Source organism: Nesoenas mayeri (assembly GCF_963082525.1).
Source record: "Nesoenas mayeri genome assembly, chromosome: 5".
In the NCBI taxonomy this organism is placed as follows: domain Eukaryota; kingdom Metazoa; phylum Chordata; class Aves; order Columbiformes; family Columbidae; genus Nesoenas; species Nesoenas mayeri.
In genome coordinates this window covers 61,461,478-61,487,455 of record NC_137548.1, presented here as the reverse complement: position 1 = coordinate 61,487,455, position 25,978 = coordinate 61,461,478, and the positions used below count along the sequence as shown (strand labels likewise).

General features: G+C 40.7%; 1 protein-coding gene across 4 annotated transcripts in view; it reads right to left on the bottom strand.

The window, feature by feature from the left end:
• Positions 1-587: 587 nt before the first annotated feature.
• Positions 588-25,978, bottom strand: part of WT1 (WT1 transcription factor) — a gene marked incomplete at both ends in the record, with an annotated part of 36,140 nt that continues 10,749 nt past the window's right edge. Inside the window, 6 exons of one of the 4 annotated variants that reach the window (XM_080345469.1) lie at positions 588-613; positions 5,506-5,598; positions 7,263-7,352; positions 14,987-15,137; positions 16,548-16,650; positions 25,273-25,350. In XM_080345469.1, the coding sequence (XP_080201595.1) occupies positions 588-613; positions 5,506-5,598; positions 7,263-7,352; positions 14,987-15,137; positions 16,548-16,650; positions 25,273-25,350 (541 nt within the window). Of the gene's footprint in view, positions 614-1,928; positions 2,051-5,505; positions 5,599-7,262; positions 7,353-14,986; positions 15,138-16,547; positions 16,651-25,272; positions 25,351-25,978 lie in introns of those variants that run through there. The other 3 variants (XM_080345466.1, XM_080345467.1, XM_080345468.1) reach the window with 3 other exon arrangements.

The following is a 25,978-nucleotide window of genomic DNA, read 5'->3' as shown; positions in this document are numbered from 1 at the left end:
TCTTGACGATGCAGCTGCACTTTAAGAGAGAAAGCTCAACCCATCATAGAACTCCATTGTATACATTAGAGAAAAAAGCTTGGCAAGATACATTAAAGATTTTTGCTAAAGAGATACAAATATTTTGCAAGGTCAAAGGGCGCTGAGGCAGGCTGTACTTACTTCCAAAGAAAAGTAGGCAGTATGACAAAGAAACAGTAATATTTTTTTATCTTCATTTTCACACTTCATCATCTAAGAAAGACTGTCTTTTTCAACCTGCTGAACTGATTTAAGCCACCCCAACTCTAAGTTAACTTTTACTTAGAAGTCAGTCTATGACAACCTAATCTAAGAAGTTATCTGTGCTTATGGTCTCAGCGCAGTTCTACAGAAGGCCAGTACAGCAATTTATTAACTGGATTTTACTGTTCTACAAAGTTCTTATACAAATCTTACAGGTCGAAAGAAAAGGAATAGTGTGGTAAGAAGACGAACAATTGAAGCAACTGTTTTATAGCGCAATATGAAACTTGACACTGTTTTCTGCTGCCAGTATGATTCCCAAGTGAGATGGATAAATTGTGGTCAAGACCTGGACAGGTTAACTAGTGGTCATCAGTGCTGGTGGTACCTTTATATACAGAAAAAAAAAAAAATGGATACTATTGGACAGGGCATTTGAAATTTAATACCAGACATGAAACAAGACATCTGTTGGACTCTCATTTGTTTCTCTTTGAATGGGCTTTAATTGAAAGCTCAGTGAAAAATGCAGGTTACATTCTTAGTGTTATCAATAGTTTGTAACAGCAACAACATCAGAACAGTGATGCATCTAATATTTATACACTTTCTAATTTCAGATGTCTAAGAGCAATACATTATCAGATATATATATACACACAATTTCAAGCAATTAAAAGTAAATAATAAACCCCTCCTCCCAAAACCCTGAAACAATATATTTCCTTACACTAATAATGTCTTTTTCACATATACTTGACAAAGAGTCTTTTTAAGTTACTTATCTTAAGAGTAATCTGTTAATGGAGATCCTGGACCAGCCCCATTAAAAGTTCAGTTTTAAGTTTATACAGCTTGCTAGCCACATAACCAGTGTGGCTTTACATTGTAAACAAATCCCAAATGTCTACAATGATTGGAATTAGTTTTTTGTAAAGAAGATCTATGCATCTCATGATAGAATAAATTTAAACCAATACATTAAAAAGAGAGAGATAAAGGTAGAGAGTTAATTGACAAACAAAACCATTTGGGGGGGATCAATAACGTGATTATTTAAAAAACAAGTTAACTTAATGGTAAGATTCTTCTTTTCTGTACAGAGAGGCTCTGATTCATCTAGCTTTAGCTGCTCTAGAAATACATCTTCTAGAAAAAGGTTTGATTTGTGAAACTCAAAAGCAGAGCTTCCAACTTTAAAAGGTCACCCTTTGGCAGTACGAGTACAAAGTTTACCAAAAGTGTCTCAGGTGATTGTTCCATCTCTTAGGTGAGGACAGCTGTACTAGCATTTGGAAACCTCGGCATATGCACAGATGAAGCAAGCGTGCAGCTCACCCTACCCACTGCAGGGCTTGAAAAGGTACAACAGCTTGTACCTAGAAAAGTTCGAGTGAAAATTAAACCAGAAAACTGGAGACAGACAGGTAAGGTAAGCAGAGTTTATAGTAATCTTGAAACTGTGGCAATCTTGCTCACTTTTTAACAAAATTACAGGTAAAAATCTCTTGAGCTTATTGAATAGGAGCTTGGGTAAGTCCAAATGGAAGACAAGGTTGAGCAGAATCCTACGGTTTAGTTAACTTGTGTCAAATGGGATGCGAAGACAGCTGCAGCTTTCTGACAGAGGTGATCGAAGATGGCTGGGAAATTTTGCAGTAGCTCATAATGTCCCATCTGGTTTATTCACTTGTTTGAACTGCCTAAAGGGCCAGCTGCAGCTTAGTCATGTTCCTCTGGTGCATGTTGTGATGACGAACTAGTTCATCAGACCTGGCAAATTTTTTTTGACAGCTGGGCCACCGGCAACTGAAAGGCTTTTCACCTGTTAACAAAACACCCTGTTATTAAGGGGGTATACAGCTTGCCTGAGACACTGCGATTTGTTTTCTTTCTGCAGGGCAGTGGGGAGCCAGGCAGAGCCCCTGTCAGGAGAAAAGGCATCTGGGCTGTCCTGAAAGGGTGCGGGAGAGTCCTCAGGTCCTGCTCAGGGCTTTCCTACACCTCCCTCAGCTGATCTTTCACAAGAGCCTTTGCAGACAACTAGAACATTTTGCAGCAATTCGTTCCTGAAGACAGGCCCTTACTGAACACTGTGTTGCCACGTCTATGCTGCTCTCAGCTCTCGAATGAACTAGTCTAAAAGTCACTCCGGCATTCACATAAGCTTCAGCCACACCTTGGACCACGGTGCAGACAAACTGTTTAGTCACTGTGAAAATCGTCAGTGACAATTTAGAGCTTGACCTCAAGTCAAGGAGAGTTTTTTCCAGCAAGTTCAATGAGTTTTGACTGAAGTTCTTTGAAACTGGTGAGTGTAAGTGAATATGGTAGAAGCAAGAGAGTTCAGCATGAAGTCTGCTGAGCCAGACTGAAAGTTTCCCGCTACTGTCTAAATAAAGTAGGTTTTGCCAAGAAAGTTTGGACCAGATGATCCTTGAGGTCCAATCTGGTATTCTATGATTCTGTGATTCACATCTACGGCAGATATTAAAGGCTCAAAATAATCAAGATATTTCTAACACCCCCATGAACATCATATTCACTAAAAATGACCCCAAGCAAAGCACATTCAATTTTAACAAGAAATGCCATCAACTTTTTATAGTTTAATCTAGTCTCTCAATTTCCTACGAAGGGTAAGTGGAATTTTGGGCCATGTTTCTGATGCCGCAGGAATGCTGATGGAATGCTTTCATTAGCTCAGAGCAGTGCCTGGTGACTCATGTTTCTTTTAGAACTGCATTTTCTTTTTCCTCCCCAAAGTAGATGCAATACTTTAAAATAGGGTCAGCTCTGGGAGCTCTTCAGTGCTGTGCACACACCTCGTACTCTCCAGTTCAAGACACACTGGGGTGGTACGAGCTCACCCAGACATCTTCTCTTCTTTGCCTCACACTGTGCATTTCACAAACACCCGAATTCAGCCAAAAGGGGATCTGGGATTGACATAAATGTTGTGTATTTCTGTTTGCAAAGTCTCTTGCAATATACACAAAGGGGGCGGGAGGAGGGGGATAAAAGTCTACTTTATATGCTTAACATGCATGCTGGCAAAAGCATCAACTATCTCACATGAGCGCATAAAACAGTATGGGACAAAATTGATGTGGTCAGAGCTACTAATAAAAATCACGGATTGTGTAAAGTGGTCTTCTTTCATCTCAGCGGCATTACCATAACCATTCTGTAGACTGATGCGAGTTCCCTCTTACTGGTCAGTTTTTCACTAAATTACCACAGTAAGAGCCACGTGGTTTTGGTGTTTCACAAGCCGTTCTGGTTGTCCTCCCGCAACAGGGGGCTCCAATCTCTACTAGTTCCAGGTTGGGCACAAAATACTTTGTACAGTTTCATTGTACAGATATCAGGAATCACATTTCCATTGCTAAAGTGTAGAGTTTTCCTTTGATTCATATTTTGCTTTCTACAGCAAATATTGCTGTCACAGTAAAATTGCTTGCGGAAGGGAGAAACCCTGAATTTGTAGCTTAACAAATAGTTTGGCAACTGACTTAAAATGAGGATAGACTTAGAGAGAAGTCACCTGTGCTTTGCCTCATCAAGATTTAACGTGGAGCAAGTTAACTTGCATTAGGTGTTTCATTGCAAAACTTAGGGGGCACAAGAAAGAAAGAGGAATGAAACTCCAGGGCAGGATGGAGATGAAAAAACCCCACCCACCACTCATGCTCATTCCCCCCAGAATACATGTATTTTACAGTCAAAGCATGACATATCCGAAACCACCGACAGGAGCATCATCACAGCAACACGCAGCTGGGCTGCGGAACTCGCATTGAACCGGAGCTGGGGGCGGGTGGCAAACCCACCCGAGTCTGTGCTGTGAGGCTGCTCTCGGCAATGAGTGCAGCATGGGCTTGGATCACCAGCAGCAAGGAAGAACTAAAACAGGGAGATGAGTTTCACCAGGAAAAAGAGAGCAAGTTCTTCACTGATTTAGCTAATCCGGGAGAAAAAGTGACTGGGGTCATGAAAGTCATGAATTAGTAGATCAATTAGCAATGAAATGTGATGGAGAATGTAGTTTATCCCGACTTGTTGGAATGTGACAACCACTTGCCACTTTGTCTCTACCAGAACTTTACCTCTTGGTGAGTAAGAAAATACCTTTCTTCATGCAAATGCCCACAGACCCTGCAGCTCAGCATGGGGAGAACCCAGGAACACAGCCGTGCCCTTTACCATGTGCACATTGCAAGCGCAGATATGGACATTACTTGAAGCATTTCTTTGGCCGGTGCCACAGAAAATGCCAGTATTCTCAGTTGAATCATTTCCTTTATTAAAATTGCCTTTTTATTTTTGCACGTCTTAAATATGTCTTTTTATGGTCCGGAAGAGAAAAAAGACTCCTTAGCAGGGAGAAAAAGATTTGCAGGCTCCTTGTCCATCTGTACAGAGACTGAATTTAAAAGGTTAACGCCAGTATAGAAAACACTGTGACATCAAAGAACATGTCGAAGTGCTCGGTAAACAATTACTTAGTAAAAATACTGCGTACGCAGCGGAATGGAAGAGAAAGTGTTGGTTCACAGGAATATTTCTAAAACTTATAGCTAAAATATAGAGGTTGTAGTTGCTCCTTAATGGTGTTTACATTAACGTGAGAGCAGAGTAGACTAAAATGGCCTCCTTTTTTTTTTTTCCCCTGTATTTATATGAAATACTATGGTTTCTACAAAAAGGTCCTTGAATATTTGAGTAAGCTTTTACTTTAGAGTCTGTCAGTGTGAGTTTGCAAAAGGCACTCCTTTTATCTTCTGGAGAGATTACAGCACAAGCAGCAACAGCAAGAGCTTTGCCGTGCTATGCTGCATTAGGCTCAACTGACACTTAGGAGAAGCACGAGTAGGCACGAATACTTTAGATTACAGACCTTCGTCTGAAGCTAGAATTAAAATTTCTATCTCGCAGGGGTTTTTTTCAGTGAAGGCAGTAGATCAACTTGACATTTGTGGGCTGAGACCATGATGTTCATTTCACAATAGCTGACAAAATATATTTTGCCAAGCTGATATTTCTTTAAACATGGAGAAGGAAAGCGTAGTTTCCAAAATCACCTAAATCCCTTTGTGAAAAGTGACTATGACACTTGGGGAATTTGGTCACAGTGAAAAATCAGCACGCTCTGAAATTCTTGCTGTTTTTTTGAATATTTAAATCTGGGTCAAAGTCCTTCTAATCATAGAATTTACAACAACATTGATTTAAACTTTAAAAATAATGAAATATAAATGTGAAGAAAAGTTTACGCACTTGTTTTACCTGTATGAGTCCTGGTATGAGTCTTCAGATGATCAGATCTGGAGAACTTTCTCTGACAGGTTTTACACTGGAAGGGCTTCACACCTGAAAAGACACCAAAAAAAAGAGTATATTCTTATATCCCAGTGCCTTTTGGAAGGGTGAATGAAATCAGCTATTTCTGAATTTTCTAAAGTCTGGATTTTTTGTACTAGTTACTGTAACTGCTCCTCCCAGCTTGGTGCCCACACAGCGCAGGAAGCCACGAATGAGCTGCCACCCCTTTGCAAAACCTCCTCTCCAATGTCTGGGCCTGTGGGACCAAACAGCACCAGCAGAAACAAACACCCACTCACACTCGTTCACTGAGGAGCATCTGCAAACTTTCTTAATCCTGATCCTGTGGCTTGGCTCTATCGGCATTGTGTACAAGCAAACGTGACATAAGAAGAACAGAGGTGCAGAGATATATTTTAATATACTCCAAATAGGCTTAGCTTAATTTACACTTCTGCTGCTTACTTTACACACTGATACTAAGTCTTGAGGACTGCTTAACACAGGTAAGTTCTAGCATGCAGTTGCTAAAAATGTATCAGTACTTTTACCACCAGATTTCAGAGGTGTTTCCTGCATATCTCCATAACACCACATAAGTGGGGCAGGACACCTTGAGCAAGAAAAGCATCAGGCAGAAATCTACCACAGAATAACGAGTAAACCAATTGTCAGGCTGCTCCCTGAGAAACAAGAGACCCAAATGCAATTTCTTGTGGGCATTCAGTCACAGAGAAGGACTCTGCGGCCCTTCTCATGTCCCACTCCCAGCCAGGAGGCTGGAGTCACCGCCAGCTCCTCTTCTGTGGCTTTCAGAAGACCCACTCTATCCCCTGTCAATCTAATCTGGACCTCTAAGAACTCCTGAAATGCTGAAATGGGCCATTTTGACATTTCTAGAAAACGGCATATGCGCAAAAACCAACTTGCTGAATTTGGACTGGACTCACAAGCAGTTTTGGCTGTCTCAGAGCATTTCACCCAGTAAATTACTTACTGAAAAAGAGATGCCAGTCTCGCTGGGACCCAGCACCATTCACGACTGCTGCTGCCCACTCTATTATATGTGAACTGCTGCACACTTTCCAGGTTATTTGTGTGTTCCAACCAGCCAAATCTTTGGTATTTCTCTCCTTGCTGCTCCTAGAACCCTTCTTCAGTTGGCAGAACTCAACAAAGGCTCAAAACTAAGCTTAAGTGGTTTGCTGAGTAAGTATCTTTAGCATTATAGCTGGTGTGGCTTCTCCTTCTCCACTGCAGCTTTCCACATGCAAGTGCACAGTAATCCCACCAGCCTTTCAGGTTATGCACATGCAGCTTCCACCTATTAGCATTGCCACACAAACAGCTTTTATCACGTTACTCATTGGTAACTTTTTCTTGCAGAATTGCTTCTCTTTTTTTTTTTTTTTTGTAAAATAATATATTCGCTGTATTGGCAACCGGTATAAAGAGTTTCATTAAGAAAACTGTTTCAAAAAGGTGGCAGCAGGATTAAAGGGTGACCTGTACAACCACAGTAGCACTGAAATGCCAAATCAATGGCTCAGCTACAGTCCTCTCCTAAAGCTAACTTCAAGAATTTGGCACTGCAGGCATCATCTATAGGCACACACAACATCAGAAAAATAGAATTTCAGAAGTATACTTTTTGGATCACAGCTAGCATATAGAGATGAACTCCAATGAGCTGAGATGCATTGTCAACAAACCTGTGTGTCGTCTTTGGTGCCGTTTGAGTTGGTCTGAACGAGAAAATCTTCGTTCACAGTCCTTAAAATCACACTGATAAGGTTTTTCACCTGTAAAGGACAAATGGTTTATCAGAAAAAAATGGCTAAAGGAGGGAACACATCAATGAGAATCAGAAGATGAAACATATTACACTAGAAGACTTAGATTTCCCTCCTGTCTAAAGCAGTCTAGCAGTTCATCAAGACTAATTTGCTTTAAAAGCATACAATTGTGCTGGAAATAGTAGGGAAAGGCTGACACCATTCTGCTGCATTGACACTGATCTTTACTCCACTCATTCTAAAAACAGAGCTCATTAGGCTAAAGCCACAAAAAATGTCAGGTTGCGTGATTTTTTTTTTACTTGTTTTCTGATGGAAAAGAACAGAAATCTCCTGGTTTACATCTCTCTGAAAACCATATAAAACCCTTTCCACCTGTTTCAGTAATACATAGTTTGTACAAGGGAACAACTTGCAGTTTGCTCTAAATGGGATTTGAAGCAAAAGCTGAGCCAATGGCATTCATGTAGGCAGCAATTTTAACCACACTAAATGAATTAAATTAAAATGAGCAAAATTCAACCACAAAAAAATACATATCCTTCCCCAAAACACCCATGATGTTTCTTTTGGAAAGCACCATTGAATAGAATTTCACATGTAGCTGCACAGCTCCCTCGGACAAGCCTTTTAATAGCTGCAAAGCCTCATGTAAATATAAGCTCTTCCTCCAGTTCCCATACAGTTCAGCAGAGAACATCAGGATGGGTTTTCTGTGAGAGCAAAAGTGAGATTCTGACTTGGAAAACAAATTAAATCCCTATAAGCTGGTGTCTCTAATGAACATGGTGTTCAATGCAAAGGACTTCACCAGCCACATAAACATGCAAAAAGAAATGCAACAATTGAGGAGCTTGGGGAAAGAGGGGAGAATTGCTAGCATGTCGCACACCACAGAGTTGCTGAAAATAAAATTAAAAACAAATAGAAAAATAAAACCACCTAATCCATATTCTGTTCCAGGAGAACCTCTATGATCTTTCAGATCTGAGTCGCATCTCATCTAAGACCCCATTGGACAATACTGGAATCCTACAAGAGCCTCTGATATTACATTTATACCTGTGTAAAGTCTGTTTAGGGTGCCACAGCCCTGCACAGAGGCCTCTGCACAAGAGCAACATCTCTCATTGCAAAGCTGGGAGAATCCTGGGTTTTACCTGGAAGGTACCAAGAGAGGAGCTGGAACCTGCTTTGTCTGCTGTGGAAAGCTGAGATGTAAAACAAGGGTCCAGCACAAAGCAGCTGAATTAAAAATCAGCCAAACTGGGCAGTGAGTTTAATTTTGTGGGTCTTTTTTTAAAAAAATATATCACTTTCATACATCTACATTGCAAGTGTCTGCATTTCAGATTATATTATGATGAGGAAAAGGTATTCTGGTTGCACTGGTATCTCAGAACTCTTTTAGTTTAAAGCAGAAACCTTCTAACCTAGGTAACACAGTATAAATAGCATATTAAGCAGAACATTCCAAATTCGTACTGCTGCAGCTAAGATCAAAATTTTACAAAAGCAACTAAATCTGGAAGAACAAGCCAACTTCCTGTGACAGTCACCCCAAGGAGTTTACTGGTTCTCAGACTTAGGTGTGGACAATTTCCATGTCTGCTGTGCTTAATTTATTAGCATAAGGGATTAAAGTTGCCACAGGTGTTTGAAATAGTTCCATACACTTTGACCGCAAGGACTCCCTGGGGGGTGCCTGCTTTTCAGAAACCACTTACTTCCAAGGAATTCAGCCCTTTGGCAGATTTAAGAGGGGGAATGTCAGCAGAGCAGAATGCAGTGACAGGATGATTGTCTGCTAATTGCAATATAAACGCAGAAGATGGTTAAGGAGGTATTTGAATAGAACAGTATAGCGGTTCTGATGGCATGCACATGCATGTATTTCTTTAAATACTTTGAAATATAAACTTGATTAAATTAAGGATAAATTTGACCAATGAATATATTAAAGGAAGCAATCCAAGATGCCTACACAGGGATATGCTGACCATGCGTAGAAAGCAAAAAGCAAACAAACAGAAAGAGGCAAAATATTTGGACAGGAATCCTAATTTCTCTTTCCTTCTACATCTTCCATGTCAGCTAGTGCCAAACAAAATTCCTGCCAAAGCCAACCATTACATACCTGTTAACTCTCATAGTTTCATCAGAACAGGACGACAGAAATGTCCCAGATTAGACAAAGTCTGTTAGTACCTCATTAAATCACTACACAGAGAGGGGTCAGAGCAGTGTCTAGTTTCCCCAGGCCTATTAGAGCCTCTCCAGTAAAAGGCTAAAGTTTCTCAATGGATGAAAAACATCCCATAATGCTGTCACCTTCCTATGTGATCATATACAATTTCTAAACTAAACAGGAGGTGAAGATGAAGCTTCCCGAAGTCCTTCCACCTGTGACTCGGGTGCTTCCCTGATTATTTACATTTCATTACTGTGAGAGGGCAGACAAAAGAAAGGATAAATTTGGTGCATAACTAAATAGTCAGGCTGAGAGAGGATAGAGGGAATGGCTGTTCTTTAATATTTAGGAAAATATTTAGAAAAAATAAAGCTCAACAGTTGCAGAACAAGTGTGAATCATCTCAATAAATGCTTCTGATAAAATAAACCTATTTGTTGAGAAATAGTTAAACTAGAGGAAGCATGCACACTTTCTCTGGAGCAAATTCATTTGCACAGACACATGGGAAAACAGAAATTTCTACTGCTGTAGTTGCAGAAAACATTCATGATCATTTGGTTTAATGAAGGAGTGCTGCAAGAGCAAAAGCCTCCACCAACAGGAAGACTTGAGGAGAGGCTGATTTCGAAATAGGAGACTGCAAGTCTGAATGAGAATCTGAAGGCTGATCTAATTCCTTTTCTTGTATATTCACTTAATCAAATGAGCACAGCCCCACAATCACAACTTTACCTTGCTAATGTAGCATTTTTCTATTCAATATAATTTGCTTTAGCAAACTTGGATAAATAGTATGTTTCTTTATTTAGTAGGGAGCCCTTATGGGCAATGTTTTCTCTCATCTTCAAACCATAGCTCAGGTGTGAGATGTCATCACTGTTTTGAAACTAATCTGAATTGTAAATAGATAAGCATTTTTATTCCACAGAAATGAAAGCCTAAAAGCTCTCGATGCTGGGTGAGATGAAATATGGTGCCTGCAGGAGAGCAGAAGACAGCAGGGGTGCAGCAGAACTTGCCCTGGACACCCTCCCAGGATTCAGCAGCTCATGAGTTAGCAACTTCCCAAGCCGAAGGCGGCTTTCTGTCTAACACTCATGGAGTTTCTTTCTATTAATTCATCCAATTGTTTCCTGAACCCACATATTCTCTCAGCTTCCAGCATATCCTGCAGAAGGGAATTCCACAGCTGAAGTGTGAAGGTCGATATTTCAAAGCAACATTAATGAGAGAGCACTGTCCTAGACATGAGCACAGCAGGCAGGGGAGAGCCTATGCAGTGGGAGAGCCTATGAGTGTCCAGCTCAGCTGCAATCACACCCATTTATCAGTTTATCGTCTCTATGCAGAGATACACCCAAGGTGATGCAATGATGAACTGCACTAGTGATCGTAAAGCAGTTAGCAGCATGGTGGCACATGCCATGGTAAAAGGATATTTGCTTTTGTCAAAGCAAATCTATAATTATTAGATGATTAGCACAAAAATCAGTATTAGACTGCATTACTTACACCTCAGAAATTTACCTCTGAGTGAATTTCACTCACCCCTACGACATAAGGGACAACCTTCCTGATCTACAGATTCTCATACTTCATTGTAGAAGCTCATACCTGCAGTCGAGCATATTTAGGCTGAAGAATATCCCTGGCAAACAGGCAGAGGACATTTTCTCTGCAAAGATGCTCAGTTTTCCATTAGGGTAAATCCAGGATTTCCAATGTGTGACACTGAACCCAAAGGGTCTCTGGCAAGAATGCTGATGTTTCCACCATAAATGAAATTTATGGGGGTCTAGACATCAATTTGTCTACACAAAGAAATCTCTGAAGTCTGCCACAGGATGACAAGTCACATTATTTGCTGTACTGTTGAAAAGTTATATGTATTTTTGCATTTCTTTTCAGAGGTCTATCTACTGCAGCAAAATACACCGAGATAAGAAAAAAGCTTTTTTGGCTGTACATGTTTCAATGAAGGCATTGTTAACAATGGATAAGCAGTCTTGGAGGGTACAAAATGTCAACATATTTTCAATGAAGGCTATGTTGAAACATTGGTAAAAACTGATTACAGAATCCAACTTTGTATTTCAGGGCCCTGCTGCAATACTGCAGCCAGTGAGGAGTGGAAGATCTGATGAGCCAGACCTCTGTAAGTATCTATGACAGAAAGAAAAAAGATAATCAAGAGCCAATGTTATTCTGCAAAGATACTATCTGCTGGTTTCATATTAGGTATATGTAACAGCTTGTTGGCAAATCACGTGTTCATAATTTAAAAAATTGACCTACCGCTACATTAAGAAAGGTGGAAGAGCTTCAAACCCATGAGTGAATCCAGAAACACCTTATAGGAGGACCAGTGGAATTTTATGTTGGCTGTAGAGAGGTGTACCAAACACAACTGAATTATCTTCCACTTAAGCTGTGATCTGACAGCTCTCCTGACTTTAGACTGGCTCATCGGGATTCCTCCCCATCAAAACATTGAAGCAGAAAAGACACATCCCTTTGTTTAATAAGAACATTTGGTGCTATGTTTGCCAACTACTTTCTGTCTAATATGCTCATTCCACCAAGCCAGATTTCTGTATCTAGTACAGAACTCTAGAATGGTGTTTTGGAACTCATTGAGTTACAAACAGAAAGTTGATCAGAGAGCCAAAGAAACAGCCAGATAAATAACAACATAAACCAACAGCCCACTCTAGTCATACTGGCCCCTTAAGATATCCCCCAACTTATAGAAACAAGCAGATGGAGAAAAGAAAGAAGGTGCAGAGAAGTGCGAACTGCAGCTACTATTACAGTTATCAACAAGACATACACATTCTTCACAGTGATAATTGATCTGGCCTTGGAGAAAACTGGTTTTCAAATTTTGCTTTTGACAAACAGCTTTTCCACAAGCAGGAGACAAAAGTCAGGGTGAGAGAGAGAGACTAAGCTACAAAGGACAGGAGAAATGGATTTGCATCACAACAGTTGGTTCAACTGCCCAGGACTTCTGAAGAGCACAAGACTGGAAAAGACCATTATGGCCACCAAGTCCAGACTCTCTACTACACCAAGCAGCCAAGAAATTATGTTAATTCATAAGCATTCATTGACTCTCCACTCCAGATGCTCCCATACACCATATTTCACCAAGCATTCCCAAAAACCAGGACTAAAAGATGACAGAAGGAGACTAGAAATGAAGAGCATCATACTCTAAGCCTCTACAGCAGCTGGGAATTTGGTAACTAAAATTTCCAGATAATAACCGTAGGAAATATCTAGTACCCATACTCAGGAGAAAAACCTGGCAGTTTGATATAGGGGAGACCTCCCTTCTGATGCTGAAGCTGAATGTATCAGCTGGGCAAGATCGCCCAGCAGTTCTCAAACCAGCTGTGCACTGTCCCTTGCTGCCTCTCTTCAGCTTCAACCAACCTCAGATCTTACATGGTCTTATCAATGGCAACCCCTGTCTCAACAAATATGAGTTTTGGGAATCAACTAGGCCTTTTATGGAAAGCAACTTGTGATGGTTTGAGAATAAATGAGTTTTGTTATCATCATATCAAAATATAGTGGCAGAAAATCTGGGACCAGCCGTACAGAAGAGGTGTTTGGAGGGGAAAAAAGAAATATCTTCTATCCCATTCCACTATCACATAAACCAAAGGAAAAGGAAGGGCCATGGATGACCTCAAAGACAAAGAGAGAAGTCTCTCTAGGGATGCTAGGTGGCCACAGTCCTATTCCCTATGTGTTCTGGGGCTTTTGTGGCTCTACATGCCTAGTTTATATGTGGTACAATGCTGGAAATCTTCTCTGGCTAAGGAAAATAAAAGATTTAAGTTAAAGTCCTTGTGATGCATCCAGAAATAATACTGTGAAAGCCAAGCAACTAAATGGAATAAAATACGGGACCAGAACAAACAAATTATGACTGTTAAAATACAGTGTAAATCATTTTACAAATGAAAGAAACAGTGATTATAAGAAAAATTCAGAAATGTTTAGGCATACTCAAGAAAAATATTGCAGTTAATGGACTCCAAAAGATCTCCAAATTTTCTTCGGCTTCCAATTTATTAACAGAAAATAGAACAGCATTTCTGTAGGCGTCCAGCTCTAAAGACTACACTACACTTCAGTTACAACCTAAATTATTTTGAATGTGTAACCTGAGCAACACAGAAGATGGGCCTGTTTCAGCAGAGCCTGTTGTGGTAGGACAAGGGGTGATGGTTTAAAACTAAAAGAGGAAAGATCCAGGTTAGACATGAGGAAGACATTCTTTACACTGAGGGTGGTGAGACCCTGGCCCAGGTTGCCCAGAGAGGTGATGGATGCCCCATCCCTGAAGACATCCCAGGCTGGATGGGGCTCTGAGCAACCTGAGCTGGTGAAGATGTCCCTGCTCATGGCAGGGGTGGCACTGGATGAGTGTTAAAGGTCCCTTCCAACCCAAACCATTCTATGATTCTGTGATTCTATGTCTATCTGACTATTTTGTGACTTGCCCATTCAGAAATTAAAAATGTTTTGTAATGTTCATTTCCCACCTACAAGTATTTTATGCGATTAACTAATGTCAGCACATGGTCTCCAAAAGGAGACGTTTGCAATTATTTTTTATGAAATCTTAGGCAATCTGTTAGCTCACAGTATTATGGGCTACCTTCCTGTTGTCCCTTTGACCTTCCATCATATTAATGGTTAACTGAGCATCCACATTTATAGATTTTTATCCACAGATCTTTAGATTAGCACAGAAAGAACCATCTAAATAAAAATATGATAAGCAATTAAAAAAATGCATAAGGAGCATATCTAAAGGTATATCGTAATTATATACTTCCAACAGTATAAATCTCCCGATAGGGGAAATAATTCTGTTTATTCTTTGGCAAGATGCAACAGAGCATTTGATTTCCACATTTTGAGATGTAACTTATGTTGCTTGAGCTCAGAGAGAATCCAGATTTCAGCCTACAAATGACTGGCTTCAGGCTCAGTTCTTCAGAGAAAGATCCCATATCAAGGAAGCTCATTTGCCAATCACTCCCTGCCTCCACCCCCAACCAGAGAAGGCTTACACAGGAGGACAAATGTCTAAATGTTTAGGTTCCTCCTCTTCTTAATAGTTAACAACAGTCAAGATTTGCAGCAAGAAGATTCACAGCCCTGAATGATGCCCTATAACAGGAAGAGAGGGAGGTGATCTCCTTGCTGTCAGCACCGCTCTGTGCTTTTCTTCACCAAAGAGCCCTCTGCATCCAGAAGAGGGATTGCCCAGATGACAGAGCACACACATACCTCACCTGACACATTCTCGCTGCCCCTGACCTGGCAGATCATTTCTTGCACCTCATGCTATTTTAAAACCACCCTGCCCACTTTGCTGCCCAGTGCTACACTGTGATTTACACCAGTCCAGGCCACCACTTACCAGTGTGCTTTCTGCTGTGCATCTGTAGATGGGACAACTTAAAGTATCGCTTGTTACAGCCCGGGTACGCACACATGAAGGGACGTTTTTCATTTGTCTCACTTGCCGATCGGACAATAGTTGGAGCTACTCCTGGCACCCGTCGGACATCCTACAATGACAGAGACTTGCTAATGCAGTGTGTATGTTCTCAAGCTTTTACTTCACACATTCAAAGACAAACAATCAGAGGCACTTCTCCACAACAAAGAGATATTTAAATATATTATACTGCAAGCAGGCAATTTTATTTTGTTCTACATTGATGAAATACAACCTTAGTGTACCTTAATCTGTTCTTTGCAGAGTATTAAAATTATTCAAAGACAAAATACAGTGAACTCTACTTTTGAAATTCTCTCACCAATATTTATATACAAGATTAAATGGGCTACACATTCTGACCTCATGTATAATCACACAATCCTGGAAGAACACTCATTGGCATATGAAATTCTTTCAGGCTTATACCAGTGTAAGAGATCAGAGCACAAGCCAGAGTAGCATTCTTGTCTTTATTTTAAATACTCATATGAAGTTAAAAGACAGGGAAATGAATGGTTTGGGTTAATACAAAATGGTAAAAAACAAAACAGAACAAAAAAGAAAAAGAAAAAATGACACCAAGACTGTCTAGGTGGAGCCGGTGAATAGTTCAGCCTTAATGCATTTTGGCCACCGTCACAACGTTCCATCAAAGATGATCTTCTCCTCCTGCGATAATTAACTTCCTTAAACAATGTCAACTGCTTACTTTTATTCACTCAACAAAAGCTGGCTCACAAGCCCATTTCTGAGCGCTTGCCACTGAATAATGACTTGCTACACTATACAGAAAAGGAAAAGGAGAAAAGATACTATCTAAAAACACAGATGTATGTTGACAACACAGAGCAACACAAAAGAGACAAATATTATGTAATGATTTTGCCATCAGTTTTAAGAAGACATATTTTTTTTACAGTGCTATTGATTGATGATATGACTGTTTCAGAAAGGGAGGAAATTAACTCCCATGAAAGGCAAGTTCCTTCCAAATACTCACTAATTACTTAGTCATTAGGAAACAAACATTATGTTTTGTTTTAAGGAAATATGTTTGAATTAGTAAAGTTTCAGAAATATGTAAATGCAAAATGTCTTCTAACGTTTTCTTGTATATAGTTATCAGACATAGTCCATTGTGACCACAGGAGCTTCACACAGTCAAATAGATTGGAGCTAGAAGCTGGAACCTGGATTGTGTATTTTGGACCCTCCTGAGAAGCTGGTAAGGAATACTGACCCACAGATAGGCTTTAGAAGAAGAAATAAACAATTTTAAATGACTGTGTCAGAAAGAAATCTTACATTACAGTTCAGTGGCTTCGTTGAAGTCAGGACACTTATGCACAGCATTTCTTGATAACACAAGGAAACCACAAATCCAGGATGGGTTTATAAATACTAGCGAAGTAGTAAATGAACATTATAAACATGTAGCAGTTTTACTTCCCTATGAAGAATGCCCTGCTATACTCACTTGTATGCCTCTAAAAACTCCATGGGTGTGTATTCTGTATTGGGCCCCACAGCTGTATAACATGGGAGCACTGTGGTTCTCATTTTCATATCCTGCTGTATGGCTGTAAATAAAGAGGGGAATAATGGAAAAATGAAATATTTTTTCAGTACTCAGCTCCATGTGAGAGGTTTCATCTCTTAAGTCGGTGATAACATACACAGAGTTCGCTTTTATAGCCAGGATATCCAAGTTCAAATGAAATTCAGCAAAGGAAGCCTGCTCTGCCTTCGTATGGATCTGCTCCCGCTGGCACAATGCACTGACTCCATACATACAGCTATTAGTATCCATTAAGACAGTCCAGTATAAAAAAAATCTAAAAATTCATTATTTGAACTCTGGTGTATTTCCACAAAGATTCTAGGTAAGAGGAAAAAATCCGCATAGCAGCATAACTGTGTCATGTGCACATGTACACATTATTCATCAGTTAAATGCGGGGCTGGCTATTGCTAATATCTTTTGGAATGAGCAAAATGCCTCAGGTTTCACATTAAGTGCAGTGGATTTTTGTCAGCACCTCATGACTCAGATATTACCAGATACTACCAAGAAAGTGATGACATTTATAAGAATAGCAGTCATGTACTCATAAACAGAGATTACAAATCAATGTCCAAACTATTTATCCCATGTACCAGTTTGCAGGATGCGCTACAAATTTATCCTTTATAAAAATAAAAAATCAAAACCAGCCTATCTCTACCAGCTACAGATTTCCAAGATTCCTCATGCAGCATCATCACAATTAGTTTAAAAATCTGTAACCTTTATTGTGTCTTGGTGGTGTCACAACCATATATTTTATCCAATTATATTCTTCAAAATCCTACATCCTCCTGTTCAGAACATTCAGAACATCGTTGTGTTTCCTGTTTTCAACCTTCTCAATATCAATATTATGTAAATAAATTTTAGGTTTTATTTTTAAATTAGTATCCTATATCAGTGCGTATGTGCATTAACATGCATTGGTGATGGTAAATGTTCATGTTTTACACTGCACTAGAAATTAGAAAGCCCAGAACAAAGCCCAAGGGCACAGAGCTGGGGACAGAGATGGATACATAGGATGTTATCCCAGCCCTTGCCAAATGCTTGCAATAGCAATTTGAAAGGGTCCCTGAGGCCCGGACTCTCATTTCACTGGTCCTTCCTTTCTCTTCACTCAAAGTTCATGTGCAGAGTAGAATTACAAGGAAGTTTTAAACCTCTTAAATGATTTGCAGAACAGCCAGTGGACCTAAAATGAGGGAGATGTCTAAAGGGTTTGTGAACCTCGTGGTATTTGTGGCTATGACTGCGGAGTCTGGGTTACATTCCTGGTTATCTGTCCTCATAGTGGTTTGCAGGCTGCCAACTGGCAGTCCCTTTACATCAAGTCCTTCCCTGATTAAACCAGTAGTTTCAAATCCTGGTTCCACCTCACTATTCAAATCAAAGGGTACACCTTTTAGGAAGGTGTGCTCTGTTTACTTCAATTTTAAGTGGCACACAGGTGACCATAATGAAATAAGTTATAGTCTGGTGGCAAGAAAGTATCTCTGATCTGTAATATTATCTGTAATAACAGACAAAGGAAGAAACCATTATCTGATTTTTATGGATTAAACTCTTCTCCAGATATGTACCACATCTGAATAAACAGGGTCTCCTCTTCACTCAAGGCCCAGATGTGGCCTTTTGTTCCCTAATACAAGTAACAAATTATTTGCTCAATTCAGGTTCCCCACCAGCATCAAGCTTTCCTCTCTATTGAAAAGCAGCAAGTCCATATATGTCAAAAGAAAGGGTTGAAAAGCACCCCACCTATGGTGATACCCGTGTTAATCATAAATTAAACTGTGGCTTTTAAAACACAAATTAAATGAGAACCACTATCTATAAGGAGGAAATTCTGCAGTAGAAGCTATTCCTGATCTGTAATGTAGCAGCAAACCAAGGGTAAATATAAACTTCAGCACTAGTCAGCCTGAGTAACCGTGTAACCTCTCATTCACGCCTGTGCTAGCAGCCTTACACGTTACCATAAAAAAAAGGACAAGAAGAATTCCCAGGACAGAAACTTTAGAAAGAGGAACAGGAATATGTGGTAAAAGCTTACACCATAAAACACAGCCGAACTTTCCCTTCAGATTCATGTGGGTTTCATCTTTCAGTGATAACTGGCTTTGTAAAGACCAGTTGGTTCTGAAATAATTCCTGCCAGGAGTTAGGAGCAGAGCAAAGACCCTGTCTGTGCCTTAGGGAATGGCTCTGTGAATGAGAGGTATCCTCCAAATGATCTCCATCTCAACTTTTATTGCACAATTGGGAAGCCTTCCTCACCCTTCAGCCCTTTTCACACCTCCTCCCATTATTTCTAGTTATACTTCACTAAAACTGTATACACAACTATGAAGCCTTGCAGATTAAAATTTGTTTTCTGAGCCTCTTGACCCATAATATACTAAGTAACAAATAGGTGTCTCCTTACACAGGTGCCTAGAAGAGATTCTTCAATAATTGGGAGCCCTAGTTCCCATTTTACATTGGGCCCATTTCCATCAACACTGGCTGGTACTCAGCGTGGTCATACAGAGGATGACAGCAAAATGGATCACATGAGATTTCTTGGTTAAAATGCTATTTATTCCCTATGAAGCAGTACAGAATGATCTGACCTTCAGGGAGGTGGAAATTAACAGGTGAATGTTCTTTCCAGTCAGCAGGGGAACTGGAAAACTGCAGGAGGAGTTTTCATGAACCATCCCTACATTGCTGCTGCTTAAACTTCGATCTTCACTCCACATCGATAGTAACCTCATTGTAAAATACCATCTTTTTTCTTCCAGCCTCTTTACTCAGTGCATCCATGATGTAGGCTACAAAGTGTATACCACACTTTGCACAGTTGGCTTGTTTCATATTGTTGCAATTTATATACTAAATAAAAGCACTGATTGAAGAAACTATATAAAACTCCTAAATACATTACTGAAACTCAAACGCCTGCTTTATTGCATACAAGAGATAATGATCAGATGTAGACCCACATACGTGAGCACTACAAGTAACTGACTAATTTATACCTGCAGTACATTAAGTGAATGGAAATCTTAAGAGAACAGGAGACTCTTTAACCGTCGTCTCTTCTAGTCCGGCAGAGAAACAACGTCTCAAATGCTTAGGCCACCAAATCTATAAGAATAGTAATGAAAAATTATCCCACTAGATTCTCAGGACCAGATAACAGCCTAGATCTCCACCAAAGCACTGCAATATGTGCCCGGATTTGCTAACAATATATGCAGGAATTTTTGTTCAAGGAAGGACTGAAGGATTTGGCCTCACACTTCTGCCTTTACTTGTAAATAGACAATTCCCTTTAACTTCAATGGCAACTGCACAATGACAGGACTGGACTATAAATGTTTAGAATTCAAGCTAGTTGGTGAAAAAAAGGACCCAGTATATTTTGTTCTCCGGTTCTAGACAGCCAGAAACAGACCTGGAAACAGAGCCATAAAATGTAACTCTAGATAACTGGGAAACAAAGACTCATGCAACATAAAACGCTAAGCAAGCGCTATGTGTTGTAGAGTATTGAGAAGCGCTTGCGTTTACCATTAGCCCAGCAAATCCTTAACACTCGCAGAGTAGCTCTTTTAAAATGATAAATCTCAAAGTTGTACAGATTGTACAAAGATTAATAAAAATGAAGGTTTTACAGATGAGAATGGGTGATGAAAAACAGAGCAGCTTTTGAGAGTTGTATCAATCTAAGTGGTTATAAAAAACCTCATAAAAGATGACACTCTAATCTGAATATTTTAAAAAATAATCAAGCTGCAATTTCTCTCTCACACCATTTTACTTTGTTAAATTGAAATTGTCTGTCTAATGTATAAAGCAGTTACAACTTAATCTGGAGAGTTAAGCTTTTTATTATTATTTCATAAACCAAAAAAGGGAAGCTTTAGGGCATAACTGAGAAGAGTTAGAAAATTTCAGATGAAACGTGAATACACATTGATTCATGAGATTCAGACTTGGAAGAATAAAAAAAGCCAGAAAGCAAGATTACATAAAACAGGCACCACATTAAGCTTCAATTTAATTGTGTTTCAATGCAGGAACAGGAATTTTAGGGTTTAGAAACAGAGCCAAAAATGAGGCAAAGTGAGGGTGTGGGCTAGTCCTGTTGATAACAGAACATAAAGGAAGAGAAGCAGAGTTAATTCCCTCTGCTAAAATATTTACCATCCTAGCACCCTGGGAAAAATATGTATGGAGACAGCAAAAAGATTCTGATTAGTTATATAGAAGATCATGTTTCTGCCTGTTTTTTGTCTAATACTGTTGTGGAGTGTGGAGGATAACGCTGCATTTTTATCTGCACTTTCCAAAGCAAAGGAATAGTAAAAACTGTGATTTCACAGACTATAGCCCTTCTGCCACCTTCAATGAGAAAACCAGCTGGTTGATGAAGGGAAGGCACTGAATTTTCAGGGGACCCTGGTCTCTCTGACTTCAACAGTCTTTGTTTGGTTTGAGTTTTTTAGCACTGACCTGAGTGGAACCAGGATTTCACCCAACATTTCCCTTCAAAATTAGACTCTCAACTCCGAGTGGGAAAGGGGAAATTCCGTGTTAGAGACCATATGTCATTGTCTGTTTCCAGTTCATGGTGACTGCAGAACTGAACCCAAGCAGGAAATTTTACACCTCCAAATTTTACTAATAGTACAATCATAGCTAAACAGAAAGGCCTTTACCATTCACTCTCAGAGAAAATAAGTTTCCACTTCCTTGTTTTAGATGCAGTTTTAATAGTGTTCTACAGAGATCACACCTAGTTTTCCTTCCAGGTAGCCTGACCAAACAGCAACATATACAAATGTCCACGGAACATGTCGAATAACACACAAGCAAAACCAAAAGAAAAAATAATTGTCTGGTTACATACACAATTCCAGATGACTGTTGGATATATGGATCAAAACTTCTTACTTGAGCAGCTGAAGAGACAACTAATCAACCTTTCTGTGAACTCTTGCTGATGGGTATGTGGCTACACCCTTGTCTACTATGCTATACCACTCTCTGCTTGGCATAAATAGTTTCCATGACACTTTTATACAGAACTCATCAAAATATCAAGGAGGGTTTTATAGTCATGAGGTCTGCCTCTACAACAACACTGAAGGGAAAGCAGTATTTTCCACATTGGATAAATAAGAAAGCAACACAAAAATATTAAGGACAGAAACTGAAGGGAAAGGTATCCACTAACGTGGAACATCCAGTGTGAGATGTCTGGGACCTGAGTTCTTGGGGCAATAAGCAAAGGACCCAATGACTTTCCTGCAACAGTATAAATTTGATTTCAGCTGCTCCAAACAAAATACCACAAAATGAAGAGCAAACCACCAGCAAATGGTCTGAAGAGCTAAAACCCAGTCCCACAGTGATGTTCACTGCCTTAACCATGAAGCTTTCCTTTCAGACCCTTGAATCTGCCAGTTTGTGTGACAGCTCTTGCAGACAACATGCCAGCCCTGCGTCTTGTGTGCCCAAAGCTGTGACAGAGAAGTCCCTGGACAAGCAGGCAACACATAACCAATGCACTAGCTCACAAGGCACCCAATGTGGACTGTTGTCCCTCATAGGAGTTATTAGCACAACTTGAGGTCTATCTTGGGCATTCAGAACCTAAGTGAAAATCTACAGCATAGAATCAAGTCACTTGGACTATATGGTAGCAGTGGTGAGTTGTCTTCTTCTCCAGGAACAACTCCTTGCAGATAGAAGCTCCGTTTGGGCCATCAGACCTCCTTTTGGTTTGCCAGTACATAGAAACATCTAGAATTCAGGCTGCAGCCTTTTCTATCTGCTTTCTCCATTTACATCTCTCTCCCCTTCCCCTGCCCGCCTATCACACTGTTGCACTCTGCCAGAATACATCTCTGTTCACCTCATGTGTCTCCTGCACCTCTTAGCCAGGCACCCAATTCTGTATCTGGAATTAAAATATCCGGGGAGGAAAAAACATTCAGGGAAAAAAATCTTCTAAGGCCTTAAAGCCATAGGTTGAAGCAGGCTCTGAGCAGATAAAATCATTTGATAGTTTAGATGCCAGGCTCTTACTTCTGATCACACACAAAGAAGAGGACTGTTCATAAACTCGCAACTCAGCGGGCATGATTTTCACAGTGACTGAAAAGGATGTGGCTTGGGCCGCCTGACAGTATTTCTTGCCAAATTGCAAACTTTTAATCTGAAGTGAGGAGATTCTGGAGCTGATCAGTCAAATATTGGCAAGAATGTAAATAGATAAAACCAGAATTCTCTCAGATAAGCCACTAGATAATTTCAGCATAGAAGCTGCTAACTAACTCCACCTGAAAAGCACAGCAAACAGCTTCATTTCAGTACATTAAACTTAAGCTGAACATGAACCCAGAAACAAGTTACTGAACTGGTCTACTGTCAGCTATAAAGTGTATGACCCGTAAGTTTTATGTAATTGTAGAGTTCTCTAACTATTCACAGAACTTAATGGTAATGTTTTCTTCCTTCTTATAATGTGCGAAAGTCTTATCGAAGCCAGGAGGAAGAGCTGGGAAGAACTCAAGGCAAGGAGCTAAACAAGGACTGTCATCGTTGGACAGAATCTGGAAGCTCCATATTTCAACAGAAAGTTTGATTCCAAAATTCTTAAATCACAACTACAAGATTGAGAAAAGTATCTGAAATACTAAACGCCTGGGAATCTCTTATGAACAGTTCATATATTTTAAAGATGTAAATCTTGGGAAGAATACCTTATGTTCATGGCAACTGAGATTGGAGGTACTGTGTATCGTAACTCTCAGCCAGAAAAGACAGATAACTATTTTGGCTCATATTACCAGTGATGAGGCTATGTCTAGCACTGATTTTCCACAGATTCTACAATCTTGGCCTATACCAAAACTTTCAGCTTTGTTTTACCATAGATCATTCATCTTGATCTCTTTCCCCCACCCCTTCCATGCATCCTAGGTCACATACTTTACACTGCTAACAGTCTGACTCCTGGACAAGTAAGAAGCCATTTATTTTGTTCAGTACTCCTTTAATATTTCTATTGTGTCCTTTTTTTTTTTTTTCACTGAGCTCCCCAAAGAATAACCTCTTCCTTGCTTTAATAACTTGGACCTCGGTCAAGGTTGATGTGTTTCTCCATTTTGCAGGATATTTTCTTCAGAAGAGACAAAACAGTGTCTAATATTGCAATGACTGATCTTTAGAGGGTACAGTTTAAAGAGGAAATCAAAAACACTTATGGGAAAAAAATAGGAGATAACCTTTAAAAAGAGAGGATTGGCAACAAAGACACAGAACTGTGGCCAACTGTAAGATTTGGGATTCTTCTTAACCAAGAGAGTTCCTTGACAGGTATCTCCAAGCTCCATTCTCTAGTTCATTCTGATACAGATAGTTTACTATGCTACTATCTTCTCCCTCTAACCTTCAAACACCATTTGTGAATGAGCTAGAAGCCAACCCATGACATTTCTTTTCCTTTATCACGCTACAGCACTGTACACTAAGTCCACCTTGAACAAGTTTTTCACATTTATGGACAACGACACAAAAGTGTAGATCCACATGGGCTTTTTCTCCTGCTGTTCACTTGAGACTGTTTGCACATACTTAGGCACTGAGAACATTTCAGAGCAAGTTGGTGATACCTGCCTTCGGCAGGGGAGTTTTCAAACACAATTAGATAATCGGCTCAGAGCAGAGCAGGCAGCCTTTGGCTTTATCTTGGATCAAAAGCTGGCTCTTTTGCTCATGGATGAAACAAGGTCAAGTTACGGTTGTGCACCAAACCAGTAGGGTCCTACCTCATGCTCCCCTAGGTGCGTTAGGGGACAACCATCCCCGAGCACAGGTTGCCGGTGGACTCTATCCACCTTCCTCCCCCAGCAGCACGTCCTCGCCCCCGGGGCCGGTCCGGGGAGAGCGGGGGTCCGGGTGCGGGCTGGGGGAGATGCCCGCCCGGGCCGGGCGGGAGGGGCCCGGAGCGCGCCCCCCTCAGCGGTCGCCACCCCGGCGGGGCCCCGCGGCGCCTCGGGGCCTTCCTGCCCGCCCAGCGGCAGGAAACCCCGCGGGGGAGGCGGGCCGGAGCCTCTTCCCGGCAGGTGGGAGGGCGACAATGGCCGGGAGGAAGGAAGCTGGGAGGCGGCAGGGCTGGGACACAGGACGCAGGGCCTGGCGAACGGAGGGAAAGGGAAGAGGGATGGTAGGAAGGGGCGACGACTCGAGGAGGAGAGCGCGGAGAAGCCGCAACTGCCCCGCCGGGACCAGCACCGGGACCAGGAGCAGCGGGTACCGGGACCCCCAGCCCGGCCCCGAGCCCCGGGGGGGCAGAGCAGGGCGGCCACAAACTGCGGCTGGGAAGCTTCGTCTTTTCAACACCTCCCGCCTAACCTAGTAAGCCTGAGCCAGCCAGCACCCGGACACTTAATTTAGGGCATTAGAATATACTTAATCCCACAGTAAACTGTAGCCAGACAATGAGCCATTGTCGGAACTGGTCAGTATTTTTTTCGTGCTAGTGACCGCGGATTCAAGTCGTAAAATGCAATATAAAGTTAGGTCAGTAAAACAACTACACTAGGGCAAAAAATTAGGAAATAATAAAGCTCCTTACCCCTTCAGTGTGGATCCCAAGTTCATTTGATTCCATGTCATGCATTCAAGCTGTGAGGTCATTTGGTATAAATTGTCACTGTTGTGAAAATACATAGAATTAGAACTAAAATTACTGCAATCAAATTAAAACTGATACGTCAAAATAGCAACATTGCCTTTGTTATTGATTTTAAATATAGAACAGTAGAAAGTGAATTTATTTTATATAATCCCTTTTATCGTTGTATTATGAATTTTTGAAAAATAAAAGGAAATAAAAGAAAAGAATGGCTTTGGATTGAAAAGTCTCTTCGAATCTGCAAGCTTGTCAACTTGTAAACAGCTGGAAGTAGAGATACAAAACTTTTTCCTTACAGAAAAGTAATATCCGATATTGACACATTGAAATTAATGAAACGAATATAGGCAGCCTTGTGGGCTAACGAAGCGGATTATTTGTTTTAAAAAGGCAAATTTGTTAACTGTTTTAAGCGGGAGTGTAAGAGACCACGTGGTTAATGGAGTGAAGTAGCTATCGTGACTCATGATGGATGTTACTACATAGAGGGGCTTGACAAGCAGGAGAAAAATGGAGTGGCTGAGCGATAAACGGAGCTCACCGCTGGAACACGCTGTTTCCCCGCCGGTACACGGCAGCGGGGCGGCTGCTGCAGAGCGCGGCTTCCCGGCCATCGCTCCCCGCTTTGCAAGTGGCAAACCCGGGG